The 20,427-nt window shown below is 32.0% G+C and overlaps 1 protein-coding gene and 1 long non-coding RNA gene across 3 annotated transcripts; both read right to left on the reverse strand.

Annotated features, from left to right (window-relative positions):
• Positions 1–10,352: 10,352 nt before the first annotated feature.
• Positions 10,353–12,816, reverse strand: LOC123671745. Of its 2 annotated transcripts, XR_006746170.1 has the most exons (5): positions 12,689–12,816; positions 12,010–12,489; positions 11,221–11,352; positions 10,729–11,027; positions 10,353–10,493 (listed from the first exon to the last, which is right to left on the reverse strand). It is a non-coding gene; the product is annotated as an uncharacterized LOC123671745 (long non-coding RNA). The 2 variants fall into 2 exon arrangements; XR_006746169.1 differs by lacking the exon at positions 12,689–12,816 and having other exon boundaries at positions 12,010–12,669.
• A 1,053-nt stretch (positions 12,817–13,869) lies between these two features.
• On the reverse strand, positions 13,870–18,232 carry LOC123671746 (trimethylguanosine synthase-like). Its single transcript, XM_045605767.1, has 4 exons — positions 17,763–18,232; positions 16,405–16,708; positions 15,625–15,756; positions 13,870–15,162 (listed from the first exon to the last, which is right to left on the reverse strand). The coding sequence occupies exons 2-4, from the start codon at positions 16,472–16,474 to the stop codon at positions 14,957–14,959; spliced, it is 408 nt and encodes a 135-aa protein (XP_045461723.1). The 5' UTR covers positions 16,475–16,708; positions 17,763–18,232; the 3' UTR covers positions 13,870–14,956.
• Between the last annotated feature and the right edge of the window lie 2,195 nt (positions 18,233–20,427).

Consider the following 20,427-nt stretch of genomic DNA (forward strand, 5'->3'; position numbering starts at 1 on the left):
GGTGTGGACGGGCATTATCGTCAATTAAAATGAAATTCTCGCCCACGGCATCCGCAAACGGAACAATTATGGGTTCAATAATCATATCGTGATATCTCTGGCTGGTCATGGTGGTATTCTGCAGAACAACCACTCTGTGAGTTGGTTCAAACAAATGCCTCCTCATACACATATAGAACCTCCGCCAAAAGCTGTTGTGGGTACCATAAACTGTTCTGCATACCTTCGACCTCTTTCCCTCCAAGCAAGAATACGTCCATCGGAGTTGACCAAACGAAATCTAGACTCATCCGTAAATAAACATCGGCTCCAATCTTCAAGTGTCCAATTGCGGTGCTCCTCAGCCCATTGCCCTCGATGAAACCGGTGTTCCCTATTCAAACGGGGATGTTGTACCCTCCTACGTGCTATCAAACCACGAACATGTAGTCGTCGTCTTACAATCTGGTTCGAAATTAGAACTCCTGTTGCAACTCTCAGTGATCTATTGAGCCGCGACGCCGGGTAAGTGGGATTTCTCCTAGCATTGAGGATCAAAAGACGATCTTGGGCAGCTGTTGTACTGCGTTGCCGACCTCCCCCATGAACATAAGCTACTGAGTCGTTTTGGATGAACCTATTCCAAGCCCGACTCACGACACTTTGCGAAACATTCAACCGCCGGGACACTTCTCGCTGGGACCAACCTTCCTGTATCCACTGTATGATTTGGTCCAGTTGCACAGGAGCCAAACGTCTTCTCGGCATGACTGATAAGCTGATATTGTTCTCATTTCTTCAATTATTGCCACCTTATGTGTTTGAACGAGAGAAAAAAACAGATTTAATAACAAATACCACATTGCTTTTCATTCCACCTGTAACAGCCTACAGATAATAATCGATTTTGTGAACAAGAGCCGATGAAGTGAGGAAGACTTTGATATAATCAACTCAAAACATCTTACTTTTTCCTTAGAGAACATATAATGTACATATATTCACGAGATAACTTGAAAAAAATACAAATGAAGAGAAGTTCATAAGTGATCCCTAGCAATTATCGATCAGTGTACATAGTGGAAATATTGAGATTCCATGAAAAAACCTAACTTTCAACTCAAAAACATGTGAAAAATTGAGTGTTCTCAGCATAACTTGTAAACTACCCTTACACTGGGCCTATCGGCTGCTCAAATTGATACGACGAGGGTGAGGGTTGTACCTAAGAAACCTCACAGGGCTTACCTTTAGTTGGGCGCCAGGTTTAACAAATTAACCGAGTGAAGGTTTTATAATTTTATTCAACAAATTAAATTACAATCTGAAAACTGCTGAAGGTTAATTACAAAAACAAAAAAAAAATGAAATTATGTTTAAGAAAATAAATTTACTAGATTCCAGACAGAATTGGATTGGAACGAGTTAGGACAGAAATATTTGAGATCTCACTCGAATATATGTTCAATAATTCTGATTGGGTACGAAACAGCTTGAACAGAAACGTTGTGCTCTCCAATATTCAATTCTTATACTTTATTGGTATCTATAGCTTCCATTTGGTGGAGGATCGTTGGGCAGATGTTAGCAAAAGGGTTTTCTTCCACAGTAATTCTTATCTTCTTCAGCATCAAATTTATACGATGGTGGTCTCCGCCAATGTCGACTAATACTCGAACATGCAGAATAGATAGATGTATTAGTAGAGATCAGAAAGGTGGTTGATTTTCTTCTGTTCCAACTAACTCTTCTGGTAATACAATGATACAAATTATAAAATCAGTACTAAAAATCTGTAGAATTTTGATAAAAGTAATTAAGAAAAAAATTGTTTAATGAGAACAAAAGAGAAAAAAATGATCTAACCATATTTATGAGTAATATAAAATTCAATATCTACTTTCCGGAAAAAAAAATAGGGATAATTAAGTGAGTTTAATATTATAAAATCTACAAATTGAAACATTAATGAATGATCCGAAAGAAATATCCAAACAATCAAAAAAGAAGAAATGACAAGTAAAAAAGGGAGCATGTACCTTCTGGCGATTGAAAATCAAATATTGCGATTGAAAATGTCAAATAAAATCCTAACACACTGACGGTGTGCCAGGCACGATAAATTCAATAATCGAATATTTCAAATTGAAATAATAGAAATAGATAAGAAAGATTCAAATAAAAAAAAATATTGAATGAATAAAAAGGTAACAAAAATCATTCACCAGAATAACACACTCATTTTTTAGTCACCTCTTTACATTCGCATTTCAAAATCTAATTATTTCTCAATGTGAATGGAAATTATGAAAATGAAGGACCCCCTTCCATTCTTGGGAAACCGCGGTCCCTGATTGGCCGATATCAGACTGGGAACTCGGAATCAGTAGCGTCACATCGGTTCTGACTTGAGGTATAAATACGAAGAAACAGTTGACCGTGGAAAATTTCACGTCTTTAATGTTTTTTCGCAGCGATAGCATCAATAATGTAGATACAGGGCCGGCACGAGTAATTTTGGCGCCTGAAGCAAAGAATTTTTAGGCGCCCCTGCTCAAAATGCATCAATAACAACATGCATAACCTCCCTCATAACCACCAAACAAAAAAAACTCCGATTATGGAGCAGAATGGAAAGTTTCAGTATTGCTCCTAAAAACTAATTGGGATTACAAACATATGGCATTTAATAGAAACTAGTTTCGAATGCAAAATCTTAGGAATTTTCCATATGATGAATGTGTAAACATCGGCTTCTAAATAATTCGAAATCGAAGGTTGTTTTGTTTTTTGTCTTTGTAAAATACATAGAGACTTTATCCCTCTTGCTATGAAGGTGATAGGGAATTCTGTGTATATTGGTTTGGATGTCATGTGTGTCCAAGCGGCATTGTAAAGGATATTTTTATTGCAGAGAATGTTGACAAAAGCAACGCAATGAAACAACCTTATGCTGTTTTAAAGAATCAAGGTTGGAATATGAAGAGGCGGCCAGCAAACTGAGGCGAATTGCCTCCGCTCAAATAGAGGCGCATGAAACGGTCGCTTCACTGTTTCACCCCCTTACGCCGGCCCTGTGTAGATAAAGCTTTGAAAAATGTGTCATCCATGTTTCTCTAGAAGTTGTGGTTCCGGAGATCCCATGATTAGTGGTCGAATTCTAACCACTTTGTACATATTATTATTATTATACATATTATGCACATTTGGGTTGACTTGAACAGGAGATGTACTTAGGTGCATTATTGGACTCCGCCTATTCTCACATTTTCGAGGTTATTTTTTTTCTTAATAAAATTATTTGTATTGATCTTGTATTGTGAGAATAAAGTCAATTATAATTACTATTATTACAATATAATTGATTTCATTGGGACGTTGTCTTTATGAATCGTGTGGTATATGTTAACTATTAACAATTCGAAAATATGGAAAAAATTAGTTCAAAAATTTTCTATCGTACTTGAAAAATTCTATATGATATTTTGTATAAAGAATATCAAAAAATTCGTATGGGCCTAAAATGTTTTTTTCCTATATAGACAATAAGATTGAAACTTGCAATACAAACGAGTATGAAATTAAATTAAACTTGTATTCAAATGTCATAATAATCATGATAAATATCAGCAAAATAATTTTCATATATCTAATCGAAGATTTAGTAGATACCTAGATTATAATTTAATTTTTTGGAAATCACCTTGTATCTTTGAAACCAATATCCTTTTAGAGAACATTCAAACTACTACTTTCTATTCAGTTTGAAATTCCCCCTGAAACTCTACTATTACCAGTTACCCTCTATTCATCAAAAAAAGAATCGATCTTGAATTTTTCATTTTTTTATTATTTATTTTTTTTGTCGAAGCAGGGATGAAATTGTTCCATACTAGAACTTTTTTTTTCTAGAAATAAATTCAATAGATTTTCCACCTCGATAACTGTTGCTCTAAAAAATGTATGGTTAGAAACTCAACAAAACTTATGCAAAAAAGACGAGTTCGCTTATAACGAGATCAACGGGAAAAAATAAATTGATCCTTATATGCGAGCTCTCGTTTCAAAAAAGTTTTTTGCAGAACTCGGTTATTACGTAGGAGCTCGCACTAATTTGCATTCTGTTGATACAAAAGGGCTCGTAATATCTACTTTGTTTACAATATTCTCGGAAAATTTTTGTGATCAAATTTCATTAATAAAACACATTTCATATCAGAAGTATATTCGAAATTCAATTTGTGAATATGAAGAATACATCAATACATTATCTCAAAAATTATTTCTTAATTTTCATTCACAAAAAAAAAAAACATTCTTTTTCGCTGAGGAAAATAAAAATATGTAAAATAAAACTTTTTTATTCAGAAAGGATTGTTCTCTTTCTTTTTGAAAACCATAACATTTTTCTCCAGTTCTGTCTTCAAACTGACTCAGTTCCAAATAGGCGGATATAGTTTTCTTTGCATGAAACCATTTGAGATGCAGATGGATATTAGTGTATTTCTTCATTTGAAGATTCGTGATCTTTCTTTGATGTGTTATCATTTGTTTTTACAGAGAGGGTGACTTCGAGACCATATAAATATTCGAAAACATCCAAAGACTAATTCATGCTTTCATAGATTTCTAATTTTTTTCGCTAATATGCTGGTTGATCATGCTGTTTCTTTTTGCCCATTCAAATAAACTAAGCAAATCCTTTACGAAAATTTCTTCATTGAGCCTTAACCATTGTGCTAAAAGAATTTTATCACTTTCCTCATATTCAATTGTAGGATAAAAACCTGGATGTTTATAACAATTAATTATGGTTCTTGAAGAAATGAGATTCCACGCCCTATTCGAAACAAGTATAGCAAAATTTAATTCTTCGCCATTGTCTAAGTAGAAAATTTTTCAGAATTTTTTTCATAATGAGATTCCAAACATGCTATAATCTCTTGGTGCATAGGCCGCAGATTTACATAAAGTGCATAAACACTTACTTTATACTCCTTAAATCTACATATGGATGAGCAAAATAAACATTTTCAACAAGGAGGATGATATATCTTTTCTTGTTTGGTAAATCAAGTTACTATTTTCTTATTAGTCTCAGAAATCTCGGAAAGATCCATGATTTGAGGTAAATTTTCACAAGACTTGAAAACATCTGCTTTCAATTAAAGCAGTTGCATTTTCTCCATGCATTTTACTTGAAGTTGTACTGCTTTTTTGCAGTGATCTATCCAGCTTTTAAAATAGAATACGTTTTCATTATCAGGGACTGAAGAAATCTTCTGCTTTCTCTTGCAAGATCGGGCCAAAAATGGGCACGTTTTAAATCCTTTTTCGTTAGAACCCATCTATCAATGCTTTGTCGGTTCCTGTATTGAAGGGTTTCCTCCGTCAAATGCATGATCAAATCTCGTTGTAAAAGACGCAATTCTATCGAATTCGTAAAAATTATATTCGTTATATCTTAACTGTCGTTATAACCGAACTCGTTATATCCGACTTGAAATAACGTTGAATCAAATGGTTCCTATAGAAATTGTTCGCTAAAACTGAGCTCTCGTTGAATGCGAAACTAGTTATAGGTGATCTCAACTGTATTGGTTTGATGAGTCCGAGTTTGTTTTCCTTTTCAATACACATAAACAGGGCCCCTGCAAGGGACATCAACACACGCGTGCGGAACATATTTTGGCGCCCTTTAAAGGGGGGAGGTAGAGAAAAGCACTGCTGGATAATCGAAATTTTTTTTTTTAAGTTTTATTGAGAATTTAGTGCAGAATGGTTGAAAATCTATCAGCAACCTTCATTGCCTTAAAAACTTTATGGTGTTAGTTGTAACATAATACATTCCAAATGAAATTCAAAATTCAAGCTGTATTCTTCTATAAATTATTCATAAAGGCATAAACATTTAATTAGGATCAATCCAGAAATTGAATGGATGTTTTTCTAGATTTGGCTGCTGCAAATTCTTTTTTCAATCAATCAATTTTATCGAGTATCTCTTGCTCTAAATCTAAGATTGCCAATCCAGAAAATCTTTCTTATGACATGGTAGCCTTCAAATAGTTTTCAATTATTTTTGATTAAGTGAATGATCTCTCACCAGAAGCAACAGACACAAGTAAAGTGAGAAGGATTCTTGAGGCAATACTAAGATTCGGTAGAGAAGAAGTTAGATTATTTTCAAAAATATATTGTAGAATTTCAAGAGGATTCAAGAGGCTATTTCGTACCTATTGCGACGTTCGGAAACTTGTATAAATTGCAAGAAAGAAGTTTGGAAAAAAAATTGTTGATAAAATTTGAAAGAATCTTTTTCGAAAACCTTTGGTCCATCGGTTCTTCATGCGGTCTATAAGAGGTTTTGGCGCCCTTTTAGAGTGGCGCCCGCGTGCAGTGCACGCGTTGCACGCGCGGTTGCGGGGGCCCTGCAAATAAATAATATCCTATCGGGTTGGCATAAAAAAATCTTGATTATATTTGTTGATGAATGATGTCAGTTTCATGGAGCATAGCCAGGATTTGCCCATCCTCCAGACTAACTAAAAACTAGTATCGATGAACTCTGTTTCAATAACCTTAGCTAACTTCCTTCCACTCACTCTATGTTCGATATCGTCTCGCACTACTTTATACTCCACGTGAATGTGTATTCGTTAGTCCCGAAGGGGATTTCCGGAAACTAATTATTTCCAAGATATTAAATTCGGCTTGCGGAGAAAATAAGACGGAGGTCACCCTTGAATAAGAAGATTATCATTCGGGAACAGCAACTCCCTAGGTTTACACTAAGAGCGAGAGCATTGAAATCTTGTGGTGTGGTTATCCAATGAAACAAATTTCCTCTTTCATGAAATGATAGCATAATGTAAAAAGGCCAGAGTTTTCAGTTTAAATTGAATTAGGAAACATCAAGACTTTTGGAAACTCTTTTTTATGAGTGATATGATGTAGAAGGCTTTCCAGGATCATCCACATTACCTCACTCTATGCAGTATAAAAAACGCATATCCGAAAAATCTATGAATCAGCGACAGTCGTGAGAGGTGAATGACAGTATACTCGAAAGAATTAGGTATGTTTCAATTATTCTACAATACAACCTTGTGATCATACGAATCCAATGTATCGAGTCGATGTCGAGATTGCTGGTTCAGCAAGGGACAAGACAATCCCAAGTTTCATTAACGAATCAAAAACCGTTACGATTCGATAAGAATTCGTAAAAACTGTATAAGAAGTTACCAAAAAAACGACAACAGCAGGGTGGAAAGAAGGACACTAAACAAGCGCCAGAAAAATTAATAAAATGCTAATAAATACGAAGTGATACAGAAGTAAGAGACCGGTATATTGGATTTTTTTTCCACAATCCATTATTAGTCATCACTCTAGCTTAGGGCTGCCATTAATGTTGGAACATCGACCGGGACAAGAGGCACAGAAAAAGGTTAAAATACCACACCTCATCTGAGAGGTGATCATTTAATAATAATCCAGGGTTTCTAGGATTACTGCCTTTTTTGCACTTGGTAGTTGAATTCCCCAATAAAATAAGATTTATTCGGACATATCCACTGGAATTCTATAGCTATAAGTTGTTTTTGCATGCTCACGAAAACCTTTCATCGTTCGACACTTACAGAAAATATCGAAAAATATTTGAAAATTCTAAGACCAATAGACTGCACAGAAATTGACATCATATCGGCGGAAGTGGAAGCAGTATTGTGAAGCTGGACAACCGATAATTTCGATTTCTTCGGAAAATATTTCTTCTAATGAAAAAAAAACTGACGAAATGAGGTTTTCAAAAATCTTTATTCTGAAACGTCTCCGTGAATCAATCTCCAAAATGTCAAAAGGCAGTTTGTTCAAAAGATTAACAATCTGATATGAGAAGGACCGCTCAAACCGCCGCAGGAAATGTTTTGGTATCGATAACCTCTTGATCGTACACTGACATCATGAACTTCAGATCTGAAGGTTATTTTGTTATAAAGATAAAGTGGAATTTTAGTTTTAAGGATTTCCCGAAAAAAACTGATAGTATGCAAATATCTGTGCTCGCTCATGTTCAACCATCCTAAGATAATGACTAATATGATCGAATTTTCTCACACCAAAAATCAGTCTTAAACATGAATTCTGCAACCTTTGCACACGTACAGCATCACTTTTGATCAAACATGGCCATATATCGTGTCACAGTAATTAAGCTGTGATAATACCAAAGAATCACATAGCATAGACTTAAGTGGGCGCGACAAAACAGTCCTATTTTGATAAATTAATTTTAGACTTATATATGCACTTCGCCATCGATACCGATGCAATTCCTATAATTCTCCTCAAAGTCAGATCGCCCACCACCAAATACCACAATCGCAGACTTAGAAATATCCAACCTCAGCAATGCTTCTAAGAAAATTCTGAGATGGAAGAGAGATCATAATTGATTGCCGCCACTGCCTGATCAGACTCTGATGGAGAAAAGGACAAATACATCTGAGTATCATCAGCATAATAATGAAACAAACACGATAGAAAACAGCGAGAGAACTGGCTCACATATATTACGTATAGAAGGGGGCCCAAAATAGACCCCTGGGGCACTCCTCTGTTGAGTTCTAGAAAAGAAGATACAACACCATTAATAAAAACCGGTTGGCATCTCCCACCAGTGAAGTTAGCTATTAGTCTTCTGCTGTTTGGAGAGATACCGATAAATTCCAGAACAGCATCTAGAAGCTCGTGATTAAGACTATCAAATGCTCTCGAATAATCTAGAAGGATCAAGGCAGTTGTTTTTCCCTGATCAGAAGCATGGAAGATGTCATCAGTAATTTTTAACAAAGCGGTCATGGAACTATAACCCCTGCGGAATCCCGATTGATATTGGGGAATAATGTTCTCAGCATAGACAGTAATTTTTAACAAAGCGGTCATGGAACTATAACCCCTACGGAATCCCGATTGATGTTGGGGAATAATGTTCTCAGCATAGACATACTCAACAAGTTGAGCCTGTAAAACCTTTTCGAGAATCTTGGACATAATCGGCAATATACTGATAGCTCTAAGATCGCAGAATGCTTCAGGGTCTGTGACTTTGGTCACAGGTATTATCTTAGCCTTCTTCCACTCACGTGAAAAGACAGATTTTCCAATACAAAAATTAATAACATCTGTGATATAAGGCAATAGAAAAGGAACGCACAAATTTAGATTAAAGAGATATATACCATCAAAACCAATAGCCCCAGTCTTTAATTTTACAATAATGTTTAAGATATCAATTTCTGAAACTGACGAAAAATTAAATTCTCTTTCACTACCGAAACGCCGAGACCTATAGTATGACAAGATTGACGGATCAAGAGGAAGATCGTTACCATAATTTGCGAAGAAATCATTCATCTTATTGGGATCATTAATATGTTCTGGCAAATCCTATGTATTCCCTTTCTTTTTTATCTTAAGAAGTTTCAATGATTTCCATCTGTCTGACTGTGAGAATTGACGACTGAAGTAATCTTTCTTTTCTCTCTCCAATGCGTAAGTCACTTGATTTCTTAGTCGCTTGTATGTAATAAGATCGCTTGAATTTTGGTTTTTTCTATAAATTTTCTTGAATTTGTCTCTATCAGCCATCATTTTGCGTATCTGGGTTGTCAACCAAGGGGCATTTTTTTTTTAGAAATACGTACTAATCTCTCAGGAGCGTGTATTTTCAAGACTGCTCTAATATTATCTGTGATGAACTCTACTTTCTCATCAACATCAATGATATCATAAATACCACGCCACGGAATCGATTCAAGATCATTTTCAAAACTAACAATAATTATTTCTTTATAATCGCGGATGATTTTGAAAACCTGGGAGCCTTTGGAGCTGTTCATTTTGAACTTACTGAAAACGAATTGGTGGTCTGCTATTCTATCAGGAATTGTTGAATACAGAGAACAGAGAAACAGCCAGTATTTTGTTTTGTTATGTCACTTCAATGTCTGGAAATGAATTGAAATTGATAGTATCTTTGGATGAAGCTTCAGCTCCAGTGGTCGTAGTCTGGAGTTCAGTTTTTGCGATAAATATTCGTGAATATTCATTTCGTTATTGTACAAGGATCAGTTTTTTTAATTATAATAATAAAATCGGATTGATTTTGAAGAACAGTATTTTTTCAGAAGTGGCAATGATAGACGTTACCAAGCATACACAGAATATTTGGTTTGATGACACTCAACATATTAATTGATCAACTAAATAAATAATACACAGAATATAACTCGGCATTCTAACTCTATTGGATTCTGTTAAATAACAAGAAGGCATACGAAAATTGGAATAAAAATATTAAAATATATATTATTGCATCACATTAATTTATTTATAGGTATACATTTTATATTTTTCTGCAAGTCCATTATAATAAAATGTTTTTGCTGTTATTTTATGGCACATTACTTTTCAATATTTTGATGTCGTCCTAGGTATTGTCCCATCTGAAACAAATAATCATTCATTAATGAAAATAGTTATTCGGTTGTAGCTGATTCCTTTAGTTCTAGTAACAAGAAAACTTTTAAAATTTCAAGCTTACTTTTACTACCTCCATTACATCAAAAACGTTTTCAGGAATTGGTCGATGAAACACAAAATGAATTAATGATTCGACCATATGGAGTACTGTGAGTTAACTGCATCTCCGCGTGAGTATAGGAAGAAGTTAATACTTACATCGTTGGTATCGACATTTCTCGGAAGAAAAACTGCAATGTTAGGAGAAATATTCATGCTGACATTCATCAATGTTGAGAATGATACAGGCTTCAACATTTTTTCTAGGTCATAAGCCCTTTCCTTCATATAAGATGGACCTCCCTATGGTGGACTCAGAAAAACCGCATCTGCTTTCAGCATTGGAGCTAATTTAATAAAGTAACCAACAATGAATTTTATTTTCTTCGAGACACCATAAATTCCTGCATTGATCTTGGCTAGTTCAATTTTCTTAGGATCAATGTCGATTGCGATCACTGAAAATAAATTCAAATGAATAAATATTTCAAAATATATTTCTTCAATCTAATCTGGCAGTAGGTACGTTCCTTTGAGTTAGGACTAAAGACTACCAGAATAAATAAAGGTAATAGGTATTCTTTGAAAAATTTTTGATTGAGTTATATGTGAAACTGGAATTTGATTTGCACATTATTTTTAATTTATTACCTTTTTTACATGTGAAGGCAAACTGTATGGAATTCCCTCCAGCACCACAAAATCCATCAACTATTACATTAGTTTTGCATATTTCTGCAGTTTTCTTGGCAATCGATTCAGGAGTGACAAAGTACCAACTTTCTGTAAAAAAAAACTTTTATAATATCGTTAGACTTGCAATGAATAATAAATGTACTTATATCTACGTTTCATCTGAATAATCACAAAACTCGAATTTAACGAGATGATGGTCCTTATATCTACCCCGAAAATTTCAAGTTTCTATATTTTTCCTTCACACGCGTAGACATTTCAAATTCTACATCACTCGAACCCAATCATACAAGATCATTTTTGACTCAAAATTCGCAGTTCACATGCAACAAGCGCTGTTGGCATGCAAAAATCATCTCGCAATCTCTACGTGTTATACCAAATTATGTGCAAATTTCAAATGAGAATTGATTTTATTTTCCCACACTTTCAAAAGTTTATTATTGGTCAATCTTAACTGAAAGTACAAATTTTCAATGAAGCATTACGTTTCCTCGTTATTTCAACTCATTGAACTTCAATATTGTATAAGCTCAAATAATTACTTCCCCTTTTTTCATTTCATTTCTTTTCTAAAATACGAATATAATATCTCTCTATCAATAATAATAATTGAGTTAAGATTTCATGCGGAGTTTACTTCCTGTTCTTTCTATATTGATTTCAAATATTAATTACAGAATTGAATTATACGATTTTTTCCTGATCCATGTTCTTGTTTCAAAAAATGAATATATGACTTACCTTTGTCAAGTTGAATTCCTTGGTTGAATCGACTGAAAAGATGAAACCGTTTCTGCCAATATCTTTTTAACTCAAGATCGGTTTTTATTTCTGAATAGGCATCAATGAAATTTTTCGAATTGGATATTTGAGAATATCATTGTGTTTCTTTCGTTTTGTTATTTTGTTTTCTCTTTGTGTCTCTTGATTTTGTTTTTTTCGAATCACACTGTGTTTCTTTCGTTTGTTCATTCTGTTTTGTCGTAGGCTTTCTTGATTTCGCTATTTTCGAATCGCATTCTCTTGTTTGTTCATTTTGTTTAAGCGTTGTCTTCTTTGATTTCGGTTGTTTGGTATCACATTTAGATTCCCTCGTTTGTTCATTCTGTTCTATCGTTTTCTTTCTTGATTTTGGTTTGATACAATCACATTGTCCATGTTTCATTTGTTTAATTGCCTGATTATTTTCTTCTGAAGATCTCATTTTACATCTTGAAGAATCTGAGACAATACGTTCATAATTTTCCTGGAATTGATTAAAAATTCAAAGTAGTTACAGTCTCAATAATAAATATCGAAAAATAAATTATTCACACATCGTCTCGATTATTTACCATTCATTGAAAAGAAAGCAAAAAATTAAGAGGAAAAAAATTATAGAATTTGATTAATTGATAACAGTATTGTGGAAATAACTCACCATGTTTTTCAAAATGTTTTGAATTAGCACAAAAAACAAATTAAAAAACAACTGGAATATAAAATATTCAAATAGTACATTTGAAACATTACTGAATACAACAAATAATAACGACTTGTTCCGTGTAAATAACATTCTTAATTCAGGTATAATAATAATGAAGTCATAAAATATATCGTTCTTTCTTCTTCTTCTTTAGCGCTACTGATTTATTGTTTCGCCAACACTTTGGTTCCCTCAAGTTAATTTTACATCTGGACAAAATTTGAAGTCTTTTGTCTTGATAAACAATTCCAAATTTACGAAAAATGGAAACAAACCAAACAAAAATATATATATTTATATTTACCGAAATTCTACCAATTGAGTGAATGAAAAACAAATCGAATAACTGAAATAATTTAGTTATCCAATTTTTTAATCCTTGTCTTAATTCGTACAGTTTTGAATAATTTATATTTATTTAGGTTCCAATAATTTGTTAATTTGGAATTTCATTTCTAGACGGAAATGTATGAATATATCAAAGAGATATATCAAATGGTGAAGGTTTTGGATTTTGGTACAATGATTTTCATTTTTTTATCTGAAGCTATCCAAAAATTTAAATTAGTTTGAATATGTTCGTTCATTAAAGGGAAAAGCTCTTCTTCGAAGTTTTTTCTTTGTCCAATGTGAATCAAAGGGTAGCCATTTCGGATAAACTTGTAGACTTCGTATTGATTTTGTTCCGGTTGTTTTTATAGCATTACTGATGAGCATGTCAAAAAAATAATGGTTTTTAAAGATATTGTACGAATATTCATTAAATGGAAAGCATGAAATTAAGAAAAAAATCATTCAATCGTAATTAATTGATATCAGTATTGTGAAAATAACTCACCATGTATTTCAAAATGTTTTGAAACAGCACAAAAAAAATCAAAAAACAACTGAAATATAAAATATTCAAATAGTACACTTGGCTCATTACTGAATACAACAAATAATAACGACTAGTTCACTGCATATAACATTTTTATTTCAGGTATACCTGCCGATTCACTAATGAATTCTTTCTTCTTCTTTTTTTGCGCTACTGATTTATTGTTTCGCCAACTCTGTGGTTCCCTCAGGTTAATTTTACATTTGGACAAAATTTTAATTTTTTTGTCTTGACATACAATTCCAAATGAACAATGATTCTCATTTTTTTTATCTCAAGCTATTCAAAAAAGGAAATTAGTTTGAATATGTTTGTTCATTAAAGGGAAAAGCTCTTCTTCAAATTTTTTTTTTGTCCAATGTAAACCAAAGGGTAACCATTTCGGATAAACTTGTAGACTTCGTATTCATTTTGTTCCGGTTGTTTTTATATGATTACTGATAAAAATGTCAAAAAAATAATGGTTTTTAAAGATATTGTACGAATATTCATTGAATGGAAAACATAAAATTGAGAAAAAAATCATTCAATCGTAATTAATTGATATCAGTATTGTGAAAATAACTCACCATATTTTTCAAAAAGTTTTGAATTAGCACAAAAAAAAATGAAGAAACAGCTGAAATATAAAATATTCAAATAGTACACTTGACTCTTTACTGAATATTACAAATAATAACGACTAGTTCACTGAAAATAACATTTTTAATTCAGGTATACCTGCCGATTTACTAATGAAGTCATCAAATAGATCATTTTTTCTTCTTTCTTTTTTTGCGCTACTGATTTATTGTTTCGCCAACGCTGTGGTTCCCTCAGGTCTATTTTACATTTGGACAAAATTTGAACTCTTTCGTCTTGATATACAATTCCAAATTTATGAAAAATAAAAACAAACCAAAAAAATATATATATTTATATTTACCGAAATTGTACAAATTGAGTGAATGAAAAACTAATCGAAAATCTGAAATAATTCAGTTTTTCAATTCAATAATCCTTGTCTCAATTCGTACAGTTTTGAATAATTTATATTTATTTAGGTCGGTTCCAATAATTTATCATTTTGCAATTTCATTCCTTGACGAAAATGTATGTATATATCAGAAAGATATATCAAATAGTGAGGGTTTTGGATTTTGGTACAATGATTTTCATTTTTTCATCTGAAGCTATTCAAAAAAGGAAATTAGTTTGAATATATTTGTTCATTAAAAGGAAAAGCTCTTTTCGAAGTTTTTTTTTGTCCAATGTAAACCATAAGATTTCCATTCCGAATAAACTTGTAGACTTCGTATTCTTTTGTTCCGGTTGTTTCGATATCATGACTGATAAGAATGGCTTCAAAATTTTTCTTGGTCATAAGCCCTTTCCTTCAAATAAGATGGACCTCCCCATGGTTGACTCAGAAAAACCTCATCTGCTTTCAGCATTGGAGCTAATTTAATATAGTCACCAACAATGAATTTTATTTTCTTTGAGACACCATGAATTCCTGCATTGATCCTTTCAAGTTCGATTTTCTTAGGATCAATGTCGATTGCGATCACTGAAAATTAATTCAAAATTTCAAAAGATATTTCTTCAATCTAATCTGGCAGTAGGTACGTTCCTTTGAGTTAGGACTAATACCGAATGAGTTTTCAAATATTTTGAAGTACTCAACAAAATGTCTGTAATTTCGATCAAGTTTTTCACTTAGAATTTTGAAAGTTTATATATACAAATATTGGATAAACGTTATTCGAATGTAATCATGAATTTTATAATTTTTACTATAATTAATCGAATCAATTTCATACTCATTATTTCTTCAGGAAACATAAATTGACATTATCATTCTAAAGTGTTCAGTATTTTCTAGAAATCATGAATGATTATTATTAGGTGGTACAAGATATATTAGAAAAAATTTTTACCAGAATAAATATAGGTAATAGGTATTTTATGAAATATTTTTGAGTGAGTTATATGTGAAACTGGAATTTATTTATTATTTTCAATTTATTACCTTTTTTACATGTGAAGGCCAACTGTATGGAATTCCCTCCAGCAACACAAAATCCATCAACTATTACATTAGTTTTGCATATTTCTGTAGTTTTCTTGGCAATCGATTCAGGAGTGACAGAGTACCAACTTTCTGTAAAAAAAAACTTTTATAATATCGTTGGACTTGCAATGAATAATAAATGTACTTTTATCTACATTTCATCTGAATAATCACAAAACTCGAATTCAACGAGATATTGGTCCTTATATCTACCCTGAAAATTTCAAGTTTCTTTATTTTTCCTTCACACGGGAAGACATCTCGAATACTTCATCACTCGAACCCAATCATTCAAGACCATTTTTGACTCAAAATTCGCAGTTCACATGCAACAAGCGCTGTTGGCATGCAAAAATCATTTCGCAATCTCTACGTGTTATACCAAATTATGTGCAAATTTCAAATGGGAATGATTTTATTTTCCAACATTTTCAAAAGTTTATTATTGGTCAATCTTAACTGAAAGTACAAATTTTCAATGAAGCATTATGTTTCCTCGTTATTTCAACTTGTAGAACTTCAATATTGTATAAGCTCAAATAATTACTTCTCATTTCATTTCTTTTCTATAATACGAATATTATATATCTTTATCAATAATAATAATTCAGTTAAAATTTCATGCGGAGTTTACTTCCTGTTCTTTCTATATTGATTTCAAATATTTATGACAAAATTGATATATACGATTTTTCCCTGATCCATGTTCTTGTTTCAAAAAATGAATATATGATTTACCTTTGTCAAGTTGAATTCCTTGGTTGAATCGACTGAAAAGATTAAACCGTTTCTGCCAATATCTTTTCATCTCATGATCGGTTTTTATTTCTGAATAGGCATCAATGAAATTTTTCGATTTGAATATTTGAGAATCACATTGTGTTTCTTTCGTTTTGTTATTTTAATCTTTCTTTGTGTTTCTTGATTTTGGTTTGTTACAATCACATTGTCCTTTTTTCATTTGTTTAATTGCCTGATTATTTTCTTCTGAAGATCTCATTTTACATCTTGAAGAATCTGAGACAATACGTTCATAATTTTCCTGGAATTGATTAAAAAATTCAAATTAGTTATTCTCAATAATAAATATCGAAAAATTAAATATTCACACATCGTCTAGATAATTTTCCATTCATTGAAAAGAAAGCATAAAGTTAAGAAGAAAAATCATAGAATTTAATCAATTGATAACAGTATTGTGGGTAATAACTCACCACGCTATTCAAAATGTTTTGTATTAGCACAAAAATTTTAAAAACAAGTAAAATATCAAATATTTAGGTAGTACACTCATTACCGAATGAAATAAATAAAAATTACCAGTTCACTGTGAATAACATTTTTTATTTAGGTTTACTTTCCGATTAACTAATAAAGTTATAAAATAGATCGTTCTTTCTTCTTCTTTTGCGCAACAGATTTATTGTTTCGCCAACGCTGTGGTTCCTACAGGTTAATTTTACATTTGGAAAAAATTTGAACTCTTTTGTCTTGAAATACAATTCCAAATTCACGAAAAATTAAAACCAATGAAAAAAAAATATTTATATTCACCGAAATTGTACTAATTGAGTGAATGAAAAACAAATCGAAAAACTGAAATAATTCAGTTATTTAATTTATTAATTCTTGTCTCAATTAGTACGCTTTTGAATAATTTATATTTATTAAGGTCGGTTCCAATAATTTGTCAATTTGGAATTTCATTCCTAGACAAAAATGTATGTATATATCAGAAAGATATATCAAATAGTGGAAGTTTTGGATTTTGGTACAATGATTTTCATTTTTTCATCTGAAACTATTCAATAAAAGAAATGAGTATGTATGAATATGTTTGTTCATTCAAAATCAAAAGCTGTTCTTCAAAGTTTTTTTTTGTCTAATGTTAACCATAGGGTAACCATTTCGGATAAACTTGTAGACTTCGTATTCAATTTCTTTCGGTTCTACCTATATCATTACTGATAAGAATGTCAAAAAAATAATGGTTTTTAGAGATATTGTACGAATATTCATTGAATGGAAAGCATGAAATTAAGAAAAAAATCATTCAATCGTATTTAATTGATAACAGTATTGTGAAAATAACTCACCATATTTTTCAAAATGTTTTGTATTAGCACAAAAAAAACTGAAAAACTACTAAAATATGAAATATTCAAATAGCACACTTGACTCATTACTAAATACAACAAATAATAACGACTATTTCACTGTAAATAACATTTTTAATTCAAGTATACCTGCCGATTCACTAATGAAGATTTTCATCTTTTATCTGAAACAATTCAATAGAGGAAATGAGTTTGAATATGTTCGTTCATTCAAAAGCAAGTTCTTTTTTAATGTTTTTTTTTTTTGTTCATTGTAAACCATAGGGTAATCATTCCGGAAAAACTTGTAGACTTCGTTATCATTTTCTTCGGAGTCAGTACTGTTATGGTTTTTTTCGAAAAAAATATTGAAGTAAAGATATGACTAGGAAACCTCGTTCGAGGTTTCCTAGTACTTCCAAATTAAAATGAAAAAGATTCATAAAAGATTTTTGTAAATGATCATAAAATTAAAAATTATTAAAAATTAGTTCTGAATATACATAAATTAAATTGAAATTATATTTCATCAAACTCGACATTTTATGTAATGTTATTTAGAAAAAAATCTGCATAGTGAAGATTTGATTAAGAATGGCGTATTGAAGAAAATTTGATGCAAGGAAATTCCGAAATTCAATTGACAGCAGTTTGATAGATGAGACATAGACATTAGTTTCATAGATATGACATAGATGAAGATAGATCATTAAAAGCGGAAAGCAAGATTACGATCGACGATTGTGTTATACAGGCTGTTTCATTGGTAAATGTACATACGTTAACCTGAGGTAGAGCTGCCCTAGACGAGTCTAATCTTCCCCATAGCTGAGATACAAGGTGGTTTATGAAATCACCAATATTTTCAATTCCCTATAACTTTTGAACCACTCAGTATATTTGTTTGATATTTGGACGAACAATTTACTCTATTAGGTCCTTCGATTGATCTTCAAACTAATTGAAAAAATCAGGTCCGTATTAGAAAAATTTGGGACTTTTCACAAGCTGAGATTCAACACCCTGTATTGTGAAATATTGGAGATTGATAGAAATATTCGGAAAGAGCAGAAATTTTTCAATATGAATCAGTAGATTTCAATGTCCCGCACGTCATTCAAGTCATCGAAATTTTCTGCCAAAAATTTAGTTCAATATTGGAATTTCAGTAACTTCTCAGAAAATTCGTACACTGAGATTTAATTAGAAAATTTTCATTTCACTGATTGAATATTTGTGTTTCTTGATATTCTGACAAATTTTCTCAAGTATTTTCCAGAAACGCATGGCTTGTGTTGTGACATGTTAGCAACAATGAATAAATGAGTAAACTTAAATAAATGAACAGTGCATCCCATTTTGGGTGAGACAGCCAGGTTTCTCGCTTGTTATTTAAGATAGAGCCTTGCGGTTTTCACGTTCCTGTTCTACTTTTTCGTGAAACTCAAGTTGGTCTAATCAGATTTTGCATTAATGTTTCCGTTCAAGAGATACAGGGTGATTTTGGAAATTGATACTTTTCGAACCCCTCCTTTATCTCCGAAGTTATTAGAAATAATGCTGAGGTAAAAACTACATCTGAATCAGAATTCTGCGTAGAATCCAGTGGCGTACTCAATATTTTTTTTCGGGGTATGGTTTTGAAGATTCAACACAAACATATATTTTTTTTAATGGAACACCATGTATATCATTACTTCGTTGAATTCGTTATTTTTTTCCCTTCAAAATGATGTATGATACTATGTAGGTAGGATGTTCAGAAATGTTAAAAAAACACTAAAACATCAAATAATGATGATTTTTTGTTAATGGGCAATGGATTTCCCATATAAAAGAAGAATCAATAATAATAACAATAATTCATAGCGATGACAGCTTGATCAGATTGGATTTTTTCCCTCCGATGCCTACTTGATAAAACAATGCTCCCAAATGCATAGTAGCCATAATAACAACAAGGATGTTTGTATCATCAATGACCTACTACTTTTAAAAATCGAAAGTAATAATCCTCTTATTGAAACATAGAAAATTCATGGCCCATTTACAAAAAATCATCATTATTTGATGTTTTAGTGTTTTTTTTAACATTTCTGAACATCCTACCTACATAGTATTATACATCATTTTGAAGGGAAAAAAATAACGAATTCAACGAAGTAATGATATATATGGTGTTCCATTGAAAAAAATATAGGTTTGTGTTGAATCTTCAAAACCATACCCCGAAAAAAAAATTGAGTACGCCACTGGATTCTACGCAGAATTCTGATTCAGACAAAGTTTTCAGCTCAGCTTTATTTCTAATAACTTCGGAGATAAAGGAGGGGTTCGAAAAGTATCAATTTCCAAAATCACCCTGTATCTTTTGAACGGAAAAAGTTATGCAGAATCTGATTAGACCAACTTGAGTTTCACGAAAAAGTAGGACAGGAACGTGAAAACCGCAAGGCTCTATCTTAAATAACAAGCGAGAAACCTGGCTGTCTCACCCAAAATGGGATGCACTGAACAAAAAAAACATTCTAAAAGAATTGCAGTTGTTCAAAAGGACAATCGTTTTGCCCGATACCCATTCTCACCCTTTTCTAATTATGTCGAATACCCTTTTTTATCATGTCTGAATTATTACGGATCTTATTGCATGCAACTTTAATACGTT

Source organism: Harmonia axyridis, chromosome 1, assembly GCF_914767665.1.
Source record: "Harmonia axyridis chromosome 1, icHarAxyr1.1, whole genome shotgun sequence".
NCBI classification, from domain to species: domain Eukaryota; kingdom Metazoa; phylum Arthropoda; class Insecta; order Coleoptera; family Coccinellidae; genus Harmonia; species Harmonia axyridis.